This window comes from Dermacentor albipictus, chromosome 3 (assembly GCF_038994185.2).
Source record: "Dermacentor albipictus isolate Rhodes 1998 colony chromosome 3, USDA_Dalb.pri_finalv2, whole genome shotgun sequence".
In the NCBI taxonomy this organism is placed as follows: Eukaryota; Metazoa; Arthropoda; class Arachnida; order Ixodida; family Ixodidae; genus Dermacentor; species Dermacentor albipictus.
The window spans coordinates 120002537-120028076 of record NC_091823.1 but is presented as its reverse complement, the minus strand read 5'-3'; the positions used below and the strand labels follow the sequence as shown (position 1 = coordinate 120028076).

At 46.8% G+C, this 25540-nt stretch overlaps 1 protein-coding gene across 3 annotated transcripts in view; it reads right to left on the bottom strand.

Moving 5' to 3' along the window:
- LOC135919478 (uncharacterized) overlaps positions 1-22977 on the bottom strand; it is an 84024-nt gene extending 61047 nt beyond the window's left edge. Inside the window, exons 1-5 of one of the 3 annotated variants that reach the window (XM_070536000.1) lie at positions 22743-22977; positions 17560-17681; positions 6391-6586; positions 5153-5305; positions 3308-3587 (exon numbers count right to left, since the gene is read on the bottom strand). In XM_070536000.1, the coding sequence (XP_070392101.1) occupies positions 3399-3587; positions 5153-5305; positions 6391-6586; positions 17560-17681; positions 22743-22841 (759 nt within the window). In that variant the 5' untranslated portion in view covers positions 22842-22977 and the 3' untranslated portion in view covers positions 3308-3398. Of the gene's footprint in view, positions 1-3307; positions 3588-5152; positions 5306-6390; positions 6587-17559; positions 17682-22742 lie in introns of those variants that run through there. The other 2 variants (XM_065453314.2, XM_065453315.2) reach the window with 2 other exon arrangements.
- Positions 22978-25540: the final 2563 nt, after the last annotated feature.

The window sequence follows — 25540 nt, the reverse complement described above, 5'->3', positions numbered from 1 at the left end:
GGATTAAGGGACGATCTATTACGACTAATATTCACACAGCAAGATGCGTGCTGGAATGCTGCGATATTACAAATAGCCGCGTGGCCATCTTACAACTAGACCTTGAAAAAGCTTTCGACTGTGTCGCGCATGAAATTTTGCTTTGCATACTAGACCATGTTAACGATGGTTCTGTTATTCGCGAGGGTGTCGCCCTGGCGTATCGGAACTGCACGACGAGATTGATCGTTAACCAGAGTCTGGGGGCCCCCATTAGCGTGCAGCGGTCGGTACGCCAGGGTTGTCCCCTTAGCCCTCTTTTGTTTTGCATCTACATAGAGGCGATGTGCTTAAACATCATGAAAAAACAGACAATTCCCGGTTTCCGGTTGCAGGCAGCGGAAGTCAAGCTGTTGGCATATGCGGATGATGTGGCGGTTTTTTCAACCAGTAGGGAAGGTGTAGCTGAGGCTATTAAATGTGTAGAGAACTTCTGCCAAGTCACAGGCAGCAGAGTGAATTTAGCAAAATCACTAGGGCTCTGGCACGGAGAATGGCAATCGACGCCCGACCGCTTCGCAAATGTGTCCTGGGTTACGACCCCAACGAGGTACTTGGGAGTACCTCTAGAATGCTACCGAGATAGCGCGACATATTGGACAGCGCAGACGCATGATACACGTGGAAAGGCGCAAAGGTGGAAAGAAACAAACTTATCGATTTTTGCTAGAGCCACCGTGTGCAATCTGTTCTTTATTAGTAGGCTGTGGTATGTAATGCAGGTGTTACATTGTGCAAGACTCAATGTACAGAAGCTGCATCGAATTTTTGCCATTTTCGTGTGGGATGCGCAATGGGAAAGGTGCAGCCGAACAAATTTGTTCAGAGGAGTCAAGAATGGTGGATTGGGCCTGGGACACCTTTTTTTGCGGCAGATTGTGAACAGGTTTCTTTTCCTTCGCGACGTCAGCGATCCCTTTTTGCGCACCGCATGCCAAGTAAGGCTCGGGCGCGCGTTGCCAGACTTTGTTGTTTCAACCGAAACACTCACGGGAGGCATTTTTGGATATTCTAGAGAAGTTGTCGCAAGTGTAAGATTCCTTGCGACGAGGTTTTCAAATGAATATTTATCAACTGTAAAAAAGAAAAAATTGTACAAGGATTTGTGTGACGTTGTTCTGCCGGAGCCAATGTACAGAGCCCTGTACAGTGGAGGCCCTGGTAGGGACGTGTTAAAGAGAGTAAAAAAAATGCAAGTTGCGCCAGGGGTTAAAACCTTCTTTTTTAAGTTACACACTGGAACATTGCCAGTAAAAATGTTTTTACAGGAAAAGGGCTTATTTCTTCCATGGGGATCTCACTGCCTTATCTGCAAACAACCAGAAACGATAGATCACGTTTTCTTCATTGTTGGGGAGGGGTATTTTTTTGGGACGTACTACAAAGAACGTTGAAGAAACAGTTTCCCCTCGACCCTCATGGAATACGGTATCTACCCATTGCTAACGAGGATGGTTTTCCGTTTGATTTAATAATGTTAATTGGCATCCACAGTATTTGGCGCTCTCGAATGGCAGGATACTACTGCGATCCCGACGCACGACCAACGCGAATTTATTTCCGTGAAACTGTGCATCGGTTTGTTGAGATTTTGAAGGCCGGTGGGGATACTCCCGAGTGGCTGTCAAGGGTGGAGCCATTGATGGCTCTAAATGAATTTTAATGTGGCGAAGCCAGCCTCCCACCAGGCTGTTTATGTCAATACGACGTGTTCATTGTATCTTTTATGTTTTGTCTTATGTATTGCTATTGCTGCTCTTTCTTTGTCAAAGTCAGGCAATAAAGAAAAAAAAAAACTCGTGGCTCAGTGGTAGCGCCTCCGTCTCACACTCCGGAGACCCTGGTTCGATTCCCACCCAGCCCATCTTGTAAGTTGTTTTTTATTCATGAAGTGCCTGCTGGGATTTATCGCTCACGGCCAACGCCGACGACACCGGCTTTTCTGCGACACGAGCTTCTTAACGCTGTCGCGTTAAAATATTTCAGTGCCGGGAACCAATGAGTTCAGCAGGCGGGCTCCCCTGCCAAACAAGACGCTCTCTGCACTCGCCCCGTCTAGGCTTCGCATGCGAAATTCCTTCCCCGAATTCTCCCATACCAGACCTCGAGGATCGCTTGATGCGAGCGTCACAGGCCCCACCTTAATTTTTTTTCTCCTCGGTTTTTTTTTCCTGCGCTACGCATTTCCGCTGACCGCGCCGCGTGCGAGCTGTTGTCTCGTTCGCGCAGCGCATGATTTTGTGCGCTGTGCACAAGGACACGTGACTAGCGCTATAATTCAGTGCTACACGAGTACTGGGGCAGAACAAGCGGATCGCCGAGCCTGATCACGCGCTGGAACACGGTAAAAGATAGCATAGTTTCGATACCTGCGCACGTGACTGAAGTACCGTGGGAACAAGCAGACGAAACTGAAGCACATCGCTCTTGCTTGTGTGCGAAGTCAAACGAAAAACACGCAGACATTCCGTTTGTGGGTTTTATTCTTTCTCTAAACCTCAATTCGTCAACTCAAGCAACACATTACACAAATAACAGATGTTGCCTTGAATAATTCTCGAAGTCACGTGTCACCACGAGCTACGTCGCACTGCGGAACCGATTACGTAGGCGCAGGAGCCAGGTTACGTCACCGTCAATCTCCGGGCGGATTCGCCGCGAATGAAGAGGGAAACGGCGTTCGGATTGAAATTTCAGGCCTTTCCGCGGTGCGTAGCAATGTAATTCTTTGCAAACACGATCATTGGCGCGCATTGTATGCTCTGCGCTTGTGAGCTAAAAATAGCCAGAGCTGGTGAGGGGCCCTTTAAAAGCATGAACTGTGACATGTAAGCAAGTCATCAAATAGATCTTCAAGCTCGGCGCTACGCAAGCGATAATCAGGAGGATTGTACAGGGAACACACAGTGACTAGCCATCCCACCATAGTCACTCTAGCAATGAAGGCTTCTAGAGACAAATTATTATGCACTTCTTTCGATACAACGAGTCCACGCGGAATATTTGCCCATCCATCTGCTGAGTTACACCCACACATAATCTCTATCCTTCTTTGTGCACCACAAATTGGGGCAAAAGGTTTTCTGTATGGGAGTTGATAAAAGTATCTCGCAGGCACAAGGCAGACGGCCTGGTTTCGATAATTATTTCCTCTAGGTTAGCCATATTATTTCTCAGTTCTGTGCAATTCCACGAAATTACACCACTATTAGTCATGGATACCTGTAAAAGAAAAAGAAAACAAAATTACAGTTCTGCCCCAAGTTTAATTTTTCACCGTTGTCCTCATGAATGTGGGCTTCATTGGTTTTGAAAGTTCCAGAGAGCTGCGACGCTCTATGGTATAGACCAGAGCTAGGCTACGGATATAGCCGCACTCGTGCCCATGACCTCGTCTGTTGGCCTAGATGCTGCGGAGGAAGTCTTTTCTTGGTCACAAGGCGACTGTTGCTAATGGGTAGCCAGTGCCGTCCGCTCTTGGGCGCAGGTGGTGCCTTGTCAGTCACTACTGGAGAGGCTGACGGAGGCACCCCGTCGGTGACAGAAGCCTTTGAAAAGTAGGAGAGGTGAGAGACCCATTTGCGTACCTCAGGAAATGTCATGTTCTCCTTCACATTATGGTCACTTATTTTTCTCGGTCTTCCAGACTGGACATGAGCGAGTATATACAGGAAAATTTCCATCACAGTTTGCGCGAAGGTTTTAATTTGCCAGTTATCTACGCTGCTCGGGTCGGTCAAATTTGGCACAGGCAGCTTTGCTGCAACAAGCCCGAGGACCGTATTCTGAACAGAAGCATCGCCGAGCGATGGTACGGTGCAGTCGCACTCTTCACACAATATATTAAGCGATTGCTGTTTCAGGGAGATATATTCACTTAAATGCGAGGATGTTCGAATGTACACTAGGTGCCTCACAACTTTGCCGTTATTATACACGAATTCCATCAGCGGTGTCGCAGGCATCGCATCCCGATGTTGCAAGAGATGAGACAGACGGCAAACCGTCGGCGTCGGCCCCGTTAAAAGGTTTTGATGCCGTTGGATTGACGTTTACTCTACGATCCGCCCAGGTCGGTGTCAATGCACATCAGGGAAGCTAGTGTGTTTATAGCATGGTTGCGCGCAAGCGTATTGCCAGCAGTGAAAGGCAGAACGAAGACCTGACTCCAGCCTCATGGCCATTAAGCAGAACGTTGACGGCGTATCCAATTCATTTCGTCATTTTTTTTTTTTTGCACACGCAAGCCGCATCTCTCAATACCAAGATGTTCGAATGAAATGTTTTTCGTTCTGGTTGTACTTTCGTTCCATTTCAAAATGTTCCGTTCCGGTTCTGCCCAAGAATGAAAAAAAGAAAAAAGATCCGTAAGGGTTCATAACGGCTTTGCTTCGCATACAAAAATAACGATAAAAACATTATTTTTTTTTTCATTTGGTCGATTATGAATTCTGATATCATGCTCACTGTCTTCACTCAAGGCACTGAGCATGATATCAGAAGCAAGATTTACACTCGATGAAATGCGAGACCGCTGTTCCGATAAAACGAACTTAAACGGACATAAACGAAGGATAAAATTTGGGAACAAAGCGTCGGACTAGTAGGAAACGAAACGACAAGCTCTTCAGTGCTCAAGCCCGGGGTTTTGCTATGATGCCGATCTGCTGGTGCACCGAGCGGCAGACTTAGATTAGTGGGGCGCTCGCCCGGCTATCGCTAACACCATCCCTGTCTGAGATACGCGCTTATGCGCACTCCTGAAATAAGCGGTAATTCCGAGATTGCCTCAAGTCGGTTGTTTCGGATTGTCGATTTCTCCCTGAGTCGAAAACTTATCAGAACTATTTCGGTTTCACTCCAAAGCAAAATAATAAATAACCTTTCGCTTACGTTTTCATTCCAGTCAAAAATATTGTTTTGTTTCATTTCTCGTTTTTGTTTTCGTTCCGTTCCAACAAACTGATCGAAACCGTCTAATCTAATGCGCGAGCGGCGCATGCGCAGCTGATATCGGGACGTCACGACGGCGACACAAACGTGGCTCGAGCCGCCCTTCAGTTGTTGCTGCAACAAACGTATGCGATATGATTTGGAGAAAGTGAGAGCATACATTGATAATGGCTGCCACGTCGTCCATGGTGTAGTGCGACTCGAAGAACGCGAACGGGGCTAATTCCAAGGTGCTGTTGGTGTAATAAACCGTGTACTCGTCCACACCTGTGATGGTGCCTGGAGGAATAACCGACTCACCGTCGACGATCACCTGGCAGATTCGTAGTGGCACAATAGCACATTATAAGATACCGCATGGAAAAGAAAACGTAAGCATTATTGTTCGTTATCCGGTTGCTCGCGGGGAAAACAAAGTAATGTGTAGAAGATTAAAGACAAGTAATCAATGAATTACTCACAGGCGTGCATGGTGTATTGCTCTCATTTAGCTGAGAAGCCCTGGTGACTTTCTCTGGCAGGAGAATATTAAATATAACTATCACACCCATGGTATGCTAATAGTGCACGCTTTTATTAGAGAATGTGTTAACACGATCCGCACTCTTTGTATACTGCAGAAACTTTTTCAGCCTGCGTTCAAAAGTGCGAACACTCGCTATTCTAGCTGATAATGAATAAAACGTTCAACGATGACGTCGACGCTCATGCAAATTGCGCCGTAGCTCATTCTAACTCGTGTATACTGAACCCAAATTTTACAATGCTGTCTTTGGTTGGGAGGCCGTATCTTGTGAAGCTTTCTTTGTAGCTTCTGATGGTGTACACGCTGTGAACTGTGGTGGCACGTTTTCGCACGCGTAAATTAAAGTGAACAACATTCTTAGCCTACTTCCGCCACTACAGGTTGTGAATAAAGGCGCCTTCAGCCATACGATTTGTCGCTACATTGCCAGAATGCCAATTGCATTAACCTCGACAGTCATCGTGAGATTGGTGCAGCCGTTATTTTCGAATATCTCGTACTACAGATAGCACTGTACATATTTATAGGTACCTTTCTGTAAGGGTCGGACAAATCGCTGTGATCATGTATAAAATAAAAAATTAACTACTTAATGTTTTAGTTATTCCCTTTTGCAAAAGTGAAAGCCGGGGATTACTGGAATTGTGTTTGAGTAACACAAATCGTAAGACAAGCATTGGCTAAGTATTACCGCAGCTAAGTACTACCACAGGGAAGGCAGAAGCCCTACAAGCTGTTCTTCCGAAATTCATACAAATCTATGTTAACGACGTATACAACTCTCACTTCATCACTTACTCCGGTTGTGCATGCCAAAATGAGAATTTCTGAAAGTGCTGAGACTAAAGAAACAATGAGAAAATTGCATTCACCTGCAGGCCGTTTTCGTTGACTTCGTACTGGACAACATGGAAACCCTTCAAGTCTCTGCTGCTAAGGTCGTAGCCGGACTGTTTCACATTTGCGTACCAGTATTCCACGTACGCATCGGTATCTCCCTTGAATGTTAGAGACACTAGATACCTCAAATGTTTGCTGTACTGACCAAGGTTAGTCGCATACATTGTCCTGCGTATAAATTTCAGAAAGAAAATTCAGGCATATTGAATGGCACGCTTGAAGGCAACCGATTGTTAGCTGCCGGCGCAATGACGAAACCAAACGTTCGCCCTGTGTTGAACTGGTGCGGTGGCACTCCGAATGCGTCTCCCGGCACACCATTCAGAATTCTTAGCAGCTTGATATTGGCCTTGGCTGTGTCAGGGGAGACAATAACACTCCTTCGCTATCTTAAATGCGAACGCATTCCCTCTACTCCCAACCTCAGCACTCTGAGGCTAGGAGTTATCTGAGTACGCCCATTGCTACGGACGTCAGTTTTTGTAAGCACGCTCCACTGCGCCTTCGTCAGTTCAGCGAGAGACAGTATAGATTCAATTACTAAGGAAAGTGAACTGAGCAAGTTCAGTCGATGCCTTCAGGTAATAGTAGGCGCGCGTAGTAAGTTCTCTCCTTTCTTCTTTGTCTGGTGCTAGCACTAAACTTTTTAACCCGAGTACACATGCCTGCGATGGGTTTTGAACCACTTGTGAATGTTTACAAGTTGATACGGCCGATAAAAGCGCTATCTGTATTTCGTATGGCTGTCTGCTAATTTGCTATCGCAATCGATGCTTCACCTTTCCGGCGAAACTACGACTTTTTTTTTTATGCGAAAGGATTATATGTCCGATGAGGCAGAAAATCCGGCGTGATCAAGCGATTGTTCGAAAAATGTATAATAGCGCAAAGAGTTAACATACCTCAAAAATGCTATTGACATCGAATTTCTCATGGAGTTTCCTAAACAAGATAAATTAATGGCCTTGAAAATAAGGTTTGGTATATTTGAGTCTGGGTGGGAATCGAGCTCGGCCCTCCGCGGTGCGAAGTGAGCCGGCTTCCCCTATGCCACGGCAAGTCCACGGTTCTGTCTGACCAAAGGTTTGCCTAGTGCGTGCGTCACTGCATACGTCACGTCGCAGCCATCTGGATGCGACGTTAAAGTGGATTGAGGCGTATTAAGGTTGGTAAACATTATAGCAAGGTGGATTAAGCTGGACTAAGGTAAAGTTGTTAAGGACATGCGACAATGTACGAAGTCACGTGTCATGGGCACCTGATAATTGGAAGTGAAATTGGTTCTTAGATGGCATGCATTACGTCACGTTACGACATGTCACACAAGGCCACCTCGTTCCTTGCATTACAATTGGTCCACGTGCTACATCATACCATGCAACGTTTCCACACATGTACTGTGCACGTGATGAGAATGGCTGGTAGTGGAGAGGAGGAAGCGCCGCTGCGCCGTACAAATGCCGCGGCATGTGGTTTTGTCAGCCTGCCAGATGTCGTCTGCGGAGATTGGCGTCCCAACTCGCAATGGAAAGTGCTTCGACGTCGACTATACGCCGTATGTACCAACAGTTCCTGTTCCGCCTAAGTGCGATCGACCACGCCAAACGCCAACAACGCATAAATGCAGGAGACACACCATGCAGCGATAACGGCCAAATGCCAAAGAACTAAATTATGGTGTTTTACTTACCAATACCACGATCTCATTAAAAGGCACGTCGTAGTGGGAGACTCCGCAATAATTTGGACAACCTGAGGTTCTTTAACATGCGCCTAAATCTAAGAACACGGGTGTTTTCTCATTTTGGCGCATTTTCTCAACGGGCTCGCCCAACAAACTGCATCGTGTCTGCATTACAAACTGCGTTACATTTGACAATGTAATGACAATTAGGAGAGGCAGGTGTGATGCGGTTGTAAATACAGTCGCTGTAAAAACGTCAACTGTTTATTTAATAAGGGTATAGTAATGATTAATGATGTACACCATGTACACGACAGATGCATTCTAAACAACTAATAGATATGTAAATATATCAGCAGCAAGAACTCGTAAGGAGTACAACTGCCTTGACAGAGCCCTTGCAGCAGAAGAGCCTGGAGGCACGTGGTATACAGAACGCTACTATCACAGCCGCGTCCTCTGGCTAGAGGATGCGCTACGAATTGCTTGGGCTGACAACATGTAGTACAACGTTACTAAAAAAACCTAGGACAGTTTTGGTGTTAAAAAGCGGTTTTTCACCAAGAAACATGATGGGATCGAGGGGGACATGATAGCGGTATGCTAGAGGAAAATGTTTTTCTCTCTCTTTGTTCCTGTTCCCGACACACCAGGAGGACGTGGAGGATGGTGAGCCGCTCACCATATCTACCACAGGTAGGTTTTTCATCACCAGTCGGCAAAAAACTTTGTGTGCTATTCTAGACGATAGAATAGGACATGATTTGGCCTTGTTTTTGCTGTGGAGGCCAAGGAACACAACTGCTGCTTAATTACGTAGATCTTGTTATCGGTGCCAGTTGCTTCTCATTTTCTTTCGAAGAAAGGCTTGAGATCCAAGGCAAGCACTGCCGCTGTAGGATTGATATTCAATTGATGAGGCAATTTCGTCAGCCAACATATTATCTTTTATATGTTCCTATGCCCGGGCACCCAGCATATAATGACATGCTGTTGAGACACACACGTCGTGCAAAGAATGGTATAAAGCTGAGTAAGTGCAGTGTTTCTGTGTTTACGCAGCGACATTAGGGCTTTTGCTGCCCTTAGAGAGTCTGTAAATATCACTGCCTTTTGAAGTATCAATTTTCGTATAAGTTTTACAGCCGACTACAGTGCAAAGGCCTCCACCGTAGATACTTGTTTCCGGGTGCAAGGAATCAGACTCCAAGAAGGACGGTCCGAATGCTGCATAAAACATGCCGGCATGTGACTTAGAAGCGTCAGTGTAAAACTCTATGCACGAGTACTTAGACTGAAGTTCTAGGACATGAATTCCAATATGTGCCTCATGGCCGTGGTTTGTTACCTCTACGACTGATGCTTCGCATGCTGTTAGCTGCCACTGCCATAGCGGCAGTGGCTTCGCTGGGACAATGAGGTTATGCTCAGGCAATGAAACTCTCACTTCCTTAGAAAGCTTTCTTTCGCGCAGAGGGAAGGGTTCTCTAGCTGCTGGTTGATACTTAGACAGCGTTGCTGTTGACACATAGTTTGTGGTTTCATAAGAGGGATGGTTGCAGTTTGCGTTCACTTTCGCAAAATAAATGCAACTGGAGTACTACCTCTGAAGATGAAGCGATCACTTGTTAGCTTCAGCGTAGAGACTCTCTACAGGACTTGTCTCGAATGCACCGGTCGCCAGGCGGATAACTAGATGGTGGACAGCGTTCGGCATCTTCATGGCGCTTGAAGAAGATATTTGATGCAATATGGCACCTTCATTTAAGGGTGTTCGTATGAGGCATTTGTAAAGGTTCATGACGCACTGGCACTGACGCACTGGCGTTGTATGCGACAGAATTTTGAGGATGTTCATTGTTTCGTGGCATTTGTTCTTGAGGTATTTTGTGTGGAATAAAGCTTAGTTTAGACTCTAAAATTAGGCCTAGAAAGTTTCATTCTGCGTTGACAGGCATTCGCTGCCCATGCAACTGGATGTCAGGATCCGGGAACAGGCATCTCTTTCTCGAGAATAGGATGCAGGAGCTTTTAAGGCGATTTAACCTCAATCAATTATGAAACGCCCATGCTGACGCTTTATTTAGGCCGAACTTAATCTGTCGCTCGCAGACTGCGAGGTTACAGGACTTGAATCATACTTGTACATCATCAACGTAAGTAGAGTAAAACATATTTCGTGATATGCATGCACGTAGAGAATTCGCTACTTTGTGGTACGCCAGTTTTCCGAATAAATGGCCTGAATAGGGCATCGCCAACTTTAAGACGGAATGTACTGTTGGATAGGTAACTTTCAATTATAATAAGCATATTGCCACCGATGCCCGTTTCCGAGATTTGTCTCAAGATTCCGTAGTGCGAGGTTGGATCATATGCTTTTTTGATGTCCAGGAACACGGCCAGAAAAAAAAAAACTGTGGTCGAAAGCGCCACGAATGCATGCCTCGGTGCGAACAATATGGTCGGTTGTAGAACGGCCTTCTCTAAAACTGCATGGTTGTGGGTCAATTATTTGCTTGACTCAAGGAGATGTAATAGCCGACGATTAATCATATTCTCAAATTACTTGAAGATGCAGCTTGTTAGTGCTATGGACCGGTAACTTGCGACTAAGGACGGATATTTTTCTTGATTCAGTATATTTACCACAATAGCTTCTTTCTATGAATCAGGAATGTGCGCTATTGCCCAGATGGTGTCGAGACAGGAATACCACTTGTTTGTCAGGATGAGGTTCTTAATCATTCTGTACATGACTATATCAGGTATCAGGGCAGGCTCCATACAGGTGTTCAAAGAATCTTTGAGCTCAGCAATATTAAATTAGACGTTATAGGGTTCATTGGGGCTACATTTACTGTTTAGCGCCTTATTTTCCGCTATTGATTTGTGTTTTAGGAATGCCTCTGAAGAACTTGCCGAACAGGACACACACTGGAAACGCTCTCCTGGTATTTAAGGCTGTCGCCGTGATGGCTCAACAACGGCAATATGTTTGGTTGCCGACTTGATAATTTCCGTCGTCTGTTCCACACTTCTGCTACCTGCGTGTACGATTTTATACTCGGGATGAATTTTTGGCAGCTCTCTTTTTTTTTTTTTGGCTTCACGTCGCATTCGCCTGCCTTGCGACTTCACGTGCCTGAAATGTAGGAGATTTTTCCGTGGTCGCAAACTTTCGTAGCAAGCCCCAAGCCTTATTTTGCTTCTTTCGATCACTCCTACAATCGTTATTCTACCAAGGAACGCGATATTCTTTGGAGCCCCATTTGTTCGCGGTATGCACTTGAATGTGTCGTCAATTATAAAAGCGGTAAAAAAGTTGAAAGCAGCGTTGATATCAAAATCATTAAGAGCATGTCGGGGCATATGTGTCATTTGGTGAAATTTTTGCCAGTCGGCGGATCATAGTTTCAACGAGGGGTCTGTGCGAAGAAATCATGTTCTGCTGATGTTTTAGGCCAGACGGGAAAGCAATCACCACCATATAGGCTTTTGTGAAGATACCTTTCCAGGCAGGTAGAAGTGAGGCTGAGCAGATGGCTAGGTCTGTAGCAGGGTAACTATTGTGTGTTAGGCTACAAAATATCGGCTTTTTTATTCAATAAGCATGCACCCGAGCTCTAGAGGAGCTGCTCTATACTGCGGCCCCTCGCGTCACACTGAAAATCTCCCCAAAGCGAGTTGTGCGCATTAAAATCGCCGAACAAAATAAACGGCTACAGGAACTGGTCTGTAACAAATCGAGCGCTATCCGGGTCAGTCCAAACTTAGGAGGGATGTTTCTCAAGGAAATTGCTGCTATTTTGTTCGGTGTGGTCGCACGAATGGCAATTGCCTCAAGTGGAGTGACAAGTGTCAGTTGCCGGCTTGCTATAGGGTGTACTGCGATGACTGCAACGCCGCCTGATGAAGCTAGGCCGTCATCGCGGTCTGAACACTATGTAGCATATTGGGTTAAGAAATTCGTGTTTAAATTTAAATATGTTCCCTGAATACAGAGTACCTTACAAATGAATTTTGTTATTAGTTCTTTAATGTCATCTATGTTACGCAGGAAACCTCTGGCAAACCACTGGGGCATCTGCGTCACCATTATAATTTAATAATAATAATAATAATAATAATAATAATAATAATAATAATAATAATAATAATAATAATAAAAGCGCTTTCTATATACAAAGATGCTCACTCTTAAATGGCGTTTTTATTCCCGGGCCCTGGTATCCGCTGCTTTCCATTCACGGCACGCTCATGACAGTAGTGCCGGTCCTTCGACACCAATGGTGCCGAGGTGGCTGGGGTTGTATTCGTTGCCACCTAGGAGGCATTTGATTTGATATGCGTACTGGGCGCGAGTGGTCATGTGTTTTAGACTTGCCCTTAAGAGAAGCCCTTAGGGCCACTGAGCCACCAGGTTGCTGGCCCTTCGATGGCGGCAGCGCGGCACCTGCCACACCCACCATGGCGGTGGGTGGTAAAGCCGCCGGCTCCCCATGTGAGGTCCGAGCAGTCGCCAATAGAACGTTGTTACACTGCCCTCTTGTGTGCCACATCAGCTTACGTAGTGCACTACAGCATTGAGAAGCGCTTTCGTACTTCCTTGAACAAGATGTTTTCGTTGGTTTTCAGTGTTATTTCTTCTTCCTTTTTCTGTGCAGGGCAAGAGCGAGAGCACGAAGGGTGCCGAGCGTAACAATTCACACAGTGGGTTGTCTTGTCCCCGTCATCTGCAGCGGGATCATGTTTGCCACATTTTGCACAGGTGAGTCGTCCTCGACAGCTCTGAGGAGCTGTCACATACCGCTGGCACATAAATCTGCGCCGCGGATTAGGTATGTATGCTCTGACACGAATTTTCACGTAACCGGTTTCTACGTGCTCTGCTAGTCTGCTAGTTCAGAAAGTAACGGTCAGGTGCTTAGTCTTTCCATTTCGTGAAGACGCATCTCAATTTCCGTGACATCAACAGCGCTGTGCTTTTTCCAGCCCTCAAGCAGTTTCGTTTCAGTAAGGTTGACGAAGCCGTCTTCTGAGACTACTCCACGGACAGTGTTCATTGATCTATGCTGGGTGACTGCTGCAATATCATGGGGTGTATGAAGGTTGCTCAGTTTGTAATGTTGGTTTTTGTGGCACAGTTGCAGGAGCATGTCACCACTCGCCATTTTTGTTACTTTGTACCCAGGTCCAAGCTTCTCCGTTAGACACTCTGCCACAAGAAAAGATGAGATTACTTTGGCTGGTTGTTCAGGGTGCTCACTGTACATGACGTGGTATCGGGGAACTGGATCTTTGCTTACGCTTCGTAAGTTGAAAGTTGCATCGGTGCGCTCTCTCTTCTGAGGGCGATCAGGCAGGCGTGGTCGGGAAGCATTTTTCATAACAGTGTAGCATTTTTCGGCAATGATGATAACCATGCACCACCGAGCCCAACAAGGCGACGCTACAAGGTTTGAAGATGACGTGCAGACACCAGCTATGCATCGGCGCTATAGCCCCATATATATATGTAGCCAAGATTGGATATGATACACAAAGTTCACCCTAGCCATCTGGAAATTCGGAAGTGAGGAGAAGCGAATGGTAGACAGAACAGACATGAAAGTAACAGAGATAGGAAAAGGTTGGAGAGGGGGACAGGAAACAGCGACTGCTGATTTCCCCCGCGTGTGACAGTCCGGCGCTGCCGTCTATGTGACGTAGAGGCCAAAGAGGTGTGTTGCTACCGCCGGGGGCGGGGCATTTAAGGACCGAACACCCGTCACCGACCCCACTCCCAGGATCCCCCTTTATCCAGACACGGCTAAGCTGCACACGGTTACACCCGGGAGGGTCCAACCCTCGTGTGCTCGGGTACGTGGTGTTGCAACACACCAAATGCCTGCTGCCGCAGACGCCCCTGCGGGGTTGGATTAAAGAGTATTAGGGTGGATAAAGGTTGGTTCGAATCGGAGCAAGGTGGATTATGGGGGAATAAAGTGAAGTGAAGGGCACGTGACAATGTACGGTGTCACGTATCATGAACGTAATCAATTAATTAGAGAAGTCAACATGCTTGCGCACTTAAATCATGCAAGAATACTTAAGTGACTGTCAATTGGGTGTCGTTCTACCACACGGCCGGTGCCGCCGCTGCCGCGCATGCGTGGAGGCGAGCTCCATCTAGTGTCGGTGTAGGGAAGCCATCGGCGCGCGTGGCGAGCGTCCTTCGCTATAATTGGTTAGCCTCTTCGGAAAGAGAACAACCATGCCGCAGGACCCGTGGTCGCAAAAACCAGAATGATATCAAGGTCTTGTCAGGCAAACCCCAGAATTTTCAACGCAGCATCAAAATAAGCAATAACGTTTGTGTATAATGTACCTAAATATTGAATTAAATTACGGCGTCTTACGTGCCAAAAGCGCAATCTGATCATGGATGAAGCCGTAGTGAAGGACTCCGGCAATTTGGACCACCTGGGGTTCTTTAACGGGCACCTAAGCCTAAGTACACGCGTGTTCTCGTATTTCGCGCCCATCTTAATGCAGCCGACGTGGTCGGGATTCGATCTCGCGACCGTGTGCTTCGCAGCCCGACACGATAGCCTCTAAGCAACCACGGCGGGTAACTTGAACATAATAATAATCTAGAGCACACAAATATAATAAGCGCATTCTGAAGTATACCACTGATAACTGAGTAGGACCTTTGCAAAACCTTCTAAGCATTCTAGGGATTTCACGTAAGATGTACATCATTATAACTTGTCGGTCCACTTGAGATGCTGTAGCAGGTGCAGAGTTGCGCATCTGTAAAATTCTTACTTCTATTTCCCAGTTTATGGCAATGTTTGTAAAACATTTGTGGCCCACATGAAAACTCATTCAGAATTGAATTTTTTCTTGAATTCCTCTTGAATTTTCTTAGAATTAAATTTTGCTCAATTTGGTGCAGTGATTGTCTGTCCAAAGCTTGTCTTCTTTTTACACGTACTTGAATAGGGAAATCAGCGTTCACCTCAAGCAATATCTTCCTCGTTAAGAAAGCTTACATTGCACGCAATTCTGCATACAATTCGATTATAAAATCCGACCACGTCACCATTGTAGTCTGTCAACTAAACAGAAAATTGCGATGATGGTATATAATAATTATGTCAGGTAATTATGGAGCAGAGATCAGAAACAACAAATAGAAAACACCCGTGTACTTAGATTTAGGTGCACGTTAAAGAACCCCAGGGGGTCGAAATTTCCGGAGTCCCCCACTACGGCGTGCCTCATAATCAGAAAGTGGTTTTGGCACGTAAAACCCCATAATATATATATATATATATATATATATATATATATATATATATATATATATATATATATATATATAGAGAGAGAGAGAGAGAGAGAGAGACAACAAATGTGATGTGCACAATGAGTGAGAAGGCGTACCTGAGATGCCGAACTTTTGTTACGCACACCCATGTGAAGGCAACCGATAAGTAGGCTAAGAAAAGCGTAAGGCAAATTATTTGCACTTTATAATTGAAGCATGGCAATAATAAGCTAAAGGGAAATGAAAGCAGAGAAAAAACAATCTGGCTGCGGCTGCTGCTGTTGCTAGACAAACCCACAATTTTCCCCATTGCGGGTGTGTTGCACTACTAATTGTGCTGCGGTGGCGGTTGTTAGCCCGTCCACGTTCATCGGTATTTATGTGTGCAAGGTTATAATCCTGGGACTGTTGCCCAACACCACTCAAGGCCATGGCGGCAACGATAGATAATTATAATTCTTTTGTCCGATGGCGAGGAAGTAACAGGAGCACGTTTTCAGAGAAAGCAGCTGACCAATAAAAGCTCGTATATGATACCTAAAACCATCCAACCTGCGGCAGTCCCGGCACTCACTATACGAGAAGAAAAACTGAGGGTCCAGTTTGTTTTAGCGACAACCCTATGAATCAAAAAAAAGGAATATGTTTTACTGTCCACTTTCCTTTCCCTCTATCTTATCATTCCTCACTTCTATTAAAGACTACAAATAACTTCCCCTCGGCTTTCGTTGGCTCCTTTATTTGTTGGTGTGCTTAGATAGAAGAAATTCGTTGGCTGGAAAGCAACACAACAATTTTGACGCAACTGCCAGCTGAAGCACAATTAACACGAAGCATTGCGGTAACCAACGCCCCAGCTTTTAAGCTGGCGTGCTGCTGAATTCTAAGTGATGCCACATTTTACGTGAACAATTAAGCTCAGGCACCGAAGAGTGTAATTTGATAAGTTTTGTGGAATACTTAAGCCTTCTTTTGTATGACACCGGTGTACTCTGTACTGAAATATGCGTGGGCAGCTTGCACTAGTGGTGCAAGGCTGGAGTCAACAGCGGAGCTTGTGATCCGCTGATCAGGATAGCTTTTACGTGACTTGCGTAAGTTGTTTGTAGGATTTGCGAGGTTATGCTAGGTTTTGCTAGGTTCTGATAGGCTTGGCTATGTCGTTTTGAGATTTCGCGACGTTATCGTAGGCTTGGCCAAGTTGTTTCTAGGTTTTGCCAGGTTATGCTAGGTTCTGCTAAGTTGATGTCTCGGCGGGCTTGATGCTGGAAGTTTTCGAACTGTCGCAGGCCGAGATCGCTTTCTAGGTGACGTAGACTCGCCGACCCTCGCGTTCCCTGGACCGAAACTCGGGGTCCTCGACTCGGCGCCGCCTCATCTCAGCCACAGCTTCAGTGCGGTGTTCCAGATCAGCTCGGCGGCGACGCATCGCTTCTCGCATGGCAGTACGGCGCTCTTCCTGCGCCGTACTCAGTACGGCGCAGGAAGAGCCGTACTGAGCGCCGGCGCAGGACGCCCGGCGCTCAGTACGGCGCTCGGGCGTCCGGCCTTTCTTCGGTCTTCGCATGGCAGAACCACGTACGCACGGTCCCGCAAGGAGTATAGGGGGCGAGAGATGTACCGCCGCGCCGCCTGTTCGGAGCTTTTCTTCGCCTGTGACGTCACGACTCCGCCCTACGTGCATGGGGTGCGAGGAGGTTATGTGGCTCAGTGCTCTCGCAGGTGGTTGCTAGGCAACGCGAGGCGGCGCACTGCTGGGCTCAGTTTTCTGGTAACGCTCCACGGCGGAACTAAAGCTTAAACAAACTCCACTGCTAAAAGCGAATGGGTTCCTTCATTAAAAAAAATTGTATTTGGCACTTAGAAGGGTCTCTCAGAAATTTTTCGCCTTGTAATTATCGCACCCCTCCTGCGGCATCCTTTCTGCGCGAAAAAAAGAACCAGCATTATGCGAGTGCTTGCGATAGTGATAATAATGATAATAATAAGGATAATAATAATAATGATGAGAAGTGCTTCTTCAGCGCATAGCGTGATGCGTTATTCATAATCGCACGATTAAACATTTGTGAAGCTTGTGCAAGTGTTTTTAATGTGGAGATAGATCGTGTAAGCGACTATGAAAAACAAGGTACTCACTTTGAACCACCTGCCGTGGCACCGGGGCTTGGGTACAAGAAGACTGTGGTGATGGAACATCCTCGCAATAAATACCCGGGTGTTATGAAACCAAACTGCTTTCTCGTGGCATCAAATCCGCCCTGCATACGTCATGACAGACAGTTGTTAACAAGGTGGCACATTTTTTCTTGTTAAAGCACTGAGCCTGAGAGAACTCAACATTAAAAACATTCAGTTTTATGATCCCTATTTTGACTCGAGATGCTTTCGCCGCAATTCAGAGAGATATGAAGCTATTAAAGCACCATGCACATGGTCGCCGCCATATTTGATCACGTGAGAGCACCCGTCATTGAGAGGCTTCTGATGCAAGTTTGCTCGCGTGTTTATAATGGACACAGTGGCCGCAGGCATAGCTATGACTATTGCCATTTCGGCCGCCAAGGGGTGCAGTGAGTCGGCAGATCACAAAAGACTTTGGCGCAAGAGGCAGAGGGGTTGTAAGCATACCTTTCATTGATACGTTCTGTCTGCACTGCAATCTTATCGCGTGCAAGCTGCCACATTTGTCACTGCGACAAATCTAGCAGCCTGATGCTTGCTTCTCACAGTATATTCAAGCTTTTACAGCGACAAATTCGTCAGGACGATGCGGCCGTGCGCCTGTTGTCGTCGTTAACTATGTATGTGCGACAACTTCGCCAGGAATTAGGCATGTATGCGCGAGCAGAAAGTGCCTGTTTGCGGTCCTGCTCCGTCGACAGTGGTTGGTTTGGACGACGTCCTTCTTTTCGCCAACGCTGATCATATAATTTGGGAATGTTAGTCTAATTATGTACTGCGCTAATTAGCAGGTTGGCAAGTGGCCGAGCGATCGCTCGCCTTCCGCTTGATTCACGGCGCAAAAAGAAAACTCGCAGAAGCACTTGCCGGTTATTTTAGGTTTGGCTTCGCTGCTATCGAAATTGGAAATGGCTGGTGTCCATGTCGATCGTGTATGCGTGGGCAGGATAGCGGTGAGTTTCATGCTTATCGAAGCTTGCGATAGCGTGCTAATTTGTGCTAGCTGTGGTGGTCACGCGGTGTTGTTGCAGGTGGTGCGAGCCTGGAAGTTGCTGTCGGCAATCGGTCCAGCTGCGCGCATCTGACCTGATCAGAGAGAGAAAGAGAGAGAGAGCTACCAGTGATTCATCAGTTCGAAGTCGTGTCAATAAACGCTCAAGAAGCGCAACTTGTGCGGTCTAAGACGTGAAACAATTTTTATCAGTTTGCTTTCCAGCATACTGATGTCAAATCTACGTTCCCGTCGCATTGTTTCAACAGTCCAATGAAATGCTTCGCTCATTTGTTGGGGGTTTGTTGCAAAGTGAACAGCATTGCCTACTTTGACAAGTTTTTCTAATCTGATTGGCGGACAAGAGGTGAAGAGAACGCAGAGGTGTAGAGGAATTTGCTAGAGCAGAGCTAGCTCATCGAAGGTAGGTAACCGGATGAGGAGGGCAGTGCCGGTGTCTGCGATTTGCCTTCCAGTGGCTGCTCAGATATCGCAGTTGCGTCCAACGGAAAGTTAAAAGTGTCCTTATAGCGGATCCTCATCGAAGAAGAATTAGCAGAGTAACGTCGCATAGGTGCAAAAAGGGCTTGAGAAAGTTAAAATTCTGCGCAAATAAATTAATTCTGCTCGGCAGCTCCCAGTAACGGGTGAAAGAGCGATCGGCGAGCAGCCAGCTTCAATTCCTTTCAGAACGGGGTGGTCTCCGGCTATTCAGAAAGAAATACAATTCTGTTCGGCATATAATGCTTGTTTAATTTCTACACGTACGTCACTTTGACGTCGTGCATTCTTGCTGTGTTTTTTGGATGTTATGTGACAGAGAGGCAAAGGGAAGGCAGCACGAACTTTTGACCAATAGCTTTGACCATGGCGAAAAAGGTGAAGCTCTCGAAATAATCATTTTTCTTTTGTTCGATGTAATTGTGCATATATGATCATTGTGTACATGCCATATCATATCAGTCTTCATGGTTTACGCGACGTCGCGTGAGAGGCAGGCGAATTTGGGGTGGCACAAAGCTTGTTTGACCAATCGTGGAGGACCGATTGCACAAATGAAATGGAAACAGATTGTAATAGAGAGAGAGAACTCACAAGGGCAAGGCCGAGAGGTTAACCAGGCTGAACCCGGTAAACTACAATGCACAGGTGACGGGGGAAAGGGAATTGAAAGAGAAGAAGGAAGAAAGAAGTTCACAGTTTGCACTGTTACACGCACAAGCAGTCATCGCTGAGTCACTCAATGGCGATCATGCGGGCTGCTGAATTTCAAGAAACGTACCAGCGCCTTTGTGGCCTTGCGCATAGCAGACGCACGAGGCCACGTGCCCAAGATTTTCTCTGTGAAGGGCCTGCTGTCTGTGTTCCTCAAAGCTGCCCAAAGGGCCGTCCTCTCCTCTTCGAAATATGGGGCAGTCACAAAGACAATATTTACCCTCTATCGGGCGACTATCACCAATAGCGTTGCGTGCGCCAAAGGTACCCGCTTGCGCGGCGCCAGCACTCCCATCTCTTGTTCACTTCACTGCTCACCTGCACCGCTTGAGGAAACTTCAAGGCGCCGCCTTGTGTGCTTTTCTTTTTATAAATTAAAAAGCCGCCGCTTTCATAGCCTCTGCTTATGTGAAAAGTAATTAATCTTGATTACAATATAAGCACAGCAGTGAGAAGTGCAAAAGCTTGCCGAGGGTTTGTAATGCTCCACCAATATTACTACAAAAAGCGTTCTTTCAAAAAGTGGTGGCCCAAAACGCGAATGCCAACAACACCCGAGAGGGACGCAAACACTATGTGCACATGTTATGAGCAAACGATTTTCATTGCCCCAAACGACGGGGAAAATGCGGCGACACGCATGCCTCTCGAACGCCATTGCATATGGCCGCTCATTGGCATAATTCACGCGGCTCGTTTAACCGCAAAATATGGCGGGAAATATCTGCAATGGCGGCCCAGCGCAACCTCATGCAACGTCAAATTGACGTTTACGAAATGGCCCTTCCTGTGACGCTCCCGACGGCACACTCCTCCAGCCAATCAGCACGCTGACATGGCGGCTATAATGGACCAGCACCACATATTCGCAAAATTTAAGATGCATTTTACGGGCATCTGCACGCTACCGCTCAATTTCTTTTTAAAGTGCTGAACTCGCAGTATGGCAGCCAAGGGCCAGAAATATGTCTTAGTCGACAAAATTTGCAGCTCCACGTCACGTTTCGTCATCTTGATGGAAACGCAAAATTGCATTTTGCGAAGCTTCCATTTTCCGGCACGAATATTAAAGCACGTGAGCTCTCGACAGCGAGTCAGAGATTCAACAAGGCGCATAATGGCGGCAATGCAGCTGCCATACGTGTCAAAGGAACAGCCCTGATTGCAACCCGCACCTGCAAATTTCCTAGTTTCATCCCCCCACCTATAGTTTTTGCCGTCCTCGACTGCGTTTCCCTTTCCTGGACACCAATTCTGTAACTCTAAAGGTTCCTCGGTTATCTACCCCTGCACATTACATGGCCTGCCCAGCTCCACTTTCTTCTCCTAATGTTAACTAGAACATCGGCTATCCCCGTTTGCTCTCTGATACACACCACTCTTGTCCTGTCTTTTCACGTTACACATAATATTTCTCGTTCCATCGCTCATTGCGCGGTCTTTGTTCTCGAGCTTCATTGTCAATCTCCAAGTTTCTGCCCCATGTGTTAGCCCTGGTAAAAGGCAATTATTGCAGACCTTTTCTTTCGACAAGAGTGGTAAGCTCCCAATCAGGATTTGGCAATGCCTGCCGTATGTACTCCAACCCATTTTTATTCATCTGTAAATTTCCTTCTCATGATCAGTGTTATCTGTGCGCAAAAGACGTAGATAAAGGTACTCCAGTACAGGCTCTAGAGGCTGACTGGCGATCCTAAATTCTTGTAGGCCTCTATAGTTTGTACAGGAGTACCTTATAGCCATTGGTACTACACCTGCCGGTTTTGTCGGTTGCCGGCTAATCTTCTACAGGATCACGTAACGAAAGAAGAGGCGCTACCTAAACATCCTCACTGCAAGAAACATGCACTTTCAAGCATGATATTCCTTACTAACTGCTACTAAATTATTGGACACTTTTTTTCGGCGTGTCTACTGTACAGCCGCCGAGATAACCTAATGAGTCAGGCGCGGCGCTGCTAAGCCCGAAGACGCTCTGTCAAATGCCGGCCGCGGCGGCCGCATTTTCGAGGACGTGAAATGCAAACGCGCCCGCGTGCTGCGCATTTCGTATGCATTTCCTCAGGTGGACGAAATTAATTCCGAGGGCGGCGCTATGGCACGTCTGATCGTCAGGTCGTGATTTTGGTATGTAAACCCCCGCATCCCCCTCCTCGGAATATATTCATTTAAATTTATATTCCAGCAACTTTATACGAAGTATCGTTTTTATTAATTATATCGTACGTTTGCGTACTCGAACGCGCACGTTCGTCACCGAACGCCAACCATAATAGCTTTTTCATACAATGCCACGCGACAGCTTCGTAGAGTGGGAAAGTACAGATGCTGTAGTTGCTGAGTGCGCCAAATCGCGCTTACCCGACGCAAAATATTTCCTTGCCTTCTTGTTTATGCTCTAGAAATGTACTGTCCGTCCGCGATTAGAATGCACATTTCAATGCCGCCTACTATGTGTAACGAATTTGTGACTTCCTTCCTCGTTCCCTACGTTGCACTCAACGGTGGCAGCTTAGGCGCTAACCTACTTGGATTGCAAACAAATGGTCCTAATTATTATCATAATCTTTTTTGCAGTTCTGCCCCGTCAAAATGCGGCTGCCGCGTCAGGGCATCACACCGCGATCACGTTCTCAGCAGTGGAATGGCATTCCGCAAAGCCTATTCTATTCTACGTTATCCTGTTCTAATTTCTTTATTCTATCGTAAATTTCTATTTCTCAATGCCCACTGAGTGCGCACTGAGGAATAGAAAGTTCGCTGCTAATGGTTACTTTTATGATTAACACAGGAAATTGCACTTTTTTGTTTTTCAGCCTTTGGTTCTCAGCGCATAGCATAGTCTCGAATTAGAAGGTTCCAGCGTTTCAGTGCCAATGACTGAAGGGCAAAAAACCAACGCAAAGTATTCACTTCCACTCGTGCTACGTACGGTGTAGTAAGCATGAAAACCGTTCCTCCGTCTTTGCGCAGCGACGATATGTAATTGCTTGACGCTGAGTCGGTCGAAAGGCAGAAGTGAGAAGGCCATCGTCAGAACCAATAGGATATCTTGCGTGTTCCTCAGAATGTACTTGACTGCTAAGGAGTCTAGCAGGTAGGCAGAGGAGTGGAGAAGTAGCCGTGTGGTCCGCAAATTTTGCGAACTGTATGGAAGTTTCCGTCGCCAAGAACGCTTATGGGAACGCAGTGTCGATGTGAGCACAATCGCGGCGCCTGCTTGATATATGGAGGTACGTCAAGGATCTCGAAGCAGCGCCAGTTCATCTTGCCCGAAACAATGGGATCTGGTATTTCAAAACGCATCTCAATCACGAGCTTCGATGCATAGACACAAAGAGTCCAGGAAAGAATAATGCTCTCCGTAAAGAAAGCAACAGCACGGTATAACTCACGAACGCAGAAGGAGGAAAGAAACGAAATCCCACCGCTAACATTTTGCAGCGCTGAGAATCAAGTACAAGGGTTCTGCAACTATTTCAGGAAAGTTGCGATATTGAAGTGAGAACTGCAGGGTGATGTAAGAGAACTGTCCTCTGTATGTAAAAGCACTACAGCTTCAATTAGGTGCCTCTTCTATACCGACACAGCAATGAAAGCATCACCACAGTTTGAACTCAGATTTTAATTTCGCATGTTTCTAAGAGGTGTTTCTACCGTCGAAAGGGTGTTTGGCATTGTTGTTGAATAAAACCATTTACACGAGGTATTAAAAAGAAAGGCTTCTGCGATGCTGAAGACAGTCGAGCCAGTAAAAGTAAATGTAGAGTCTTATGTGTAAAAATTCGCCACCACCACTGTGGGAAGTGGGCCAAGAATCTGTTAGCCCAAAGTAATATAATATACTACATAACACGCAAAAAATAGGCGGAACCCATTCCACAACGACAGTCGCCGGTAATGCGTTAGCATTGAATCAATATAGCGGCACAGCATATTGCCACTGTCGAAACAAGTCATGTATGAGGCGTGTACCACAGCGGGACTGCTCTTTTGCGTTTCGCTAAGAACATTCGGCGCCACCTATCGTGCGCGTGCACGCTAAGCGTGCGCGTGTCCTTCTTAATGCATGGCGCGTGTGAACGCTGAGAAACACTTGATGCGGCCACGGGAACCCTCTCGTGCTCGTTTCTGGAAAGATGGGTCCTGGCACGAGCTGAAGACGTCATCGACAAGCACAGCCTGGGAGTCTACCTACCTTAGCCTCCCTTACCTCTCGCCCCTTCGAGTGATAAAGTTGTCACTCACTCACTCACTCACTCACTCACTCACTCACTCACTCACTCACTCACTCACTCACTCACTCACTCACTCACTCACTCACTCACTCACTCACTCACTCACTCACTCTGGAAACGCTGCGTCATCAAGTGTCACTGCCGAGAACTCTGCGCGTGGCCCCAGAGATGACAAGCGTGGCGCGTCGGTGACTGCGAACGCGGAGGATCGCTCCCTCACTTGGCGCACAGTCAGTGGCACATACTCAGGGTCGCAAATCAGCGACACGTTCATTACACGCCGCATATACCCAGTGCATTCATGTCAAACCCCGCTAAAGCGTTGCCGTGAAAGGCGTTCCTTGAAAAGCGGAGCAAAGCTAGTGTATTTGCGGCGCAGCATGCCAATGCGTCGTGCTGCTGTCCTTCAGGAACCCTTGTGCTTCGCGTTCGATCCGCTCAACGTCGGAGAAACTTAAGCGATCTTCTTTCGTCATTGTAGAGGTGTACATTCCCAGCGGCTAGCTACCCAATTCGGTGTGAGAGGTTCATTGAACAGCAACACAGACCAACTGAAACAAACTCAGTGACCCAAGTTTCTATAAAAGAGTTCCGTTGAACGCCAACTAAGGCTGAGTAACACATACAAAATGCTCCAAGTCGGCACCAAAGAGTTTCTCCGAACAGCGATGCTTACTCAGTCAAACATCTAGAGTGACCATGTCAGCGCAAAAGAGGTTGCCACATACTCAGCCACCCAAGTTGGTCCAACGCTTGCTTCCGAACCCTGTTCCCTCGCAGAATACCGATGAGCCAGCCATTCCACCATGGACTAGCGGCTACACTGTAAACAAAAGTTAGCCGACATTGGGGTTTTTGCGGCTCATGAGCTTTGAAGACTACCTTGCACCAGAAAATTACTCTGGCATGAGGCAGTAAAATGCGTTACATTACATCGTTTTACTACCATCTCTGAGAAACGTAGTAAAAGGATGTCATGAGCCGGCTTTACGACGTACAGAGTTTTAGATCACGTGACCAAAAACCATCTATTGAGAGTTTAAAACCACGTGATCTGGAACCAACCTGAAGATCACGTGATTAAATACTACCACTTTACTCCCCAAGGTTGCAAGCTCCGCCCAATCCAGTTAAGCCTACGCTCGGCGACAGGCACGGCCGCGGCAGGAATGGCAAAGATCGATGCCGTGGCGGTGCATCCACCAGCGGAACGGCAGAACGTTGGAAACTTGGAACGTATGTACTACATACGTCGCGTAAGAGGTGTCTCAAGTGGACGCGGCTTCCTGCCGGCGCGCCGCCCGTTGCACGACCGACGAGCCAATCGACTGCATTGCGTCAGTGCGAACTCATCGAAAAATAATGTTCCGATTCCGCTCTGCACGGCGAACCGGCGTGGCCATGCTCGCATTCAGCGACAAAAATCGCCTCAAGAATCGTTCCTGGACCGCTCCTCTCTACGGCAGGTAAATATCTTGCCGTTCGCGAGGGA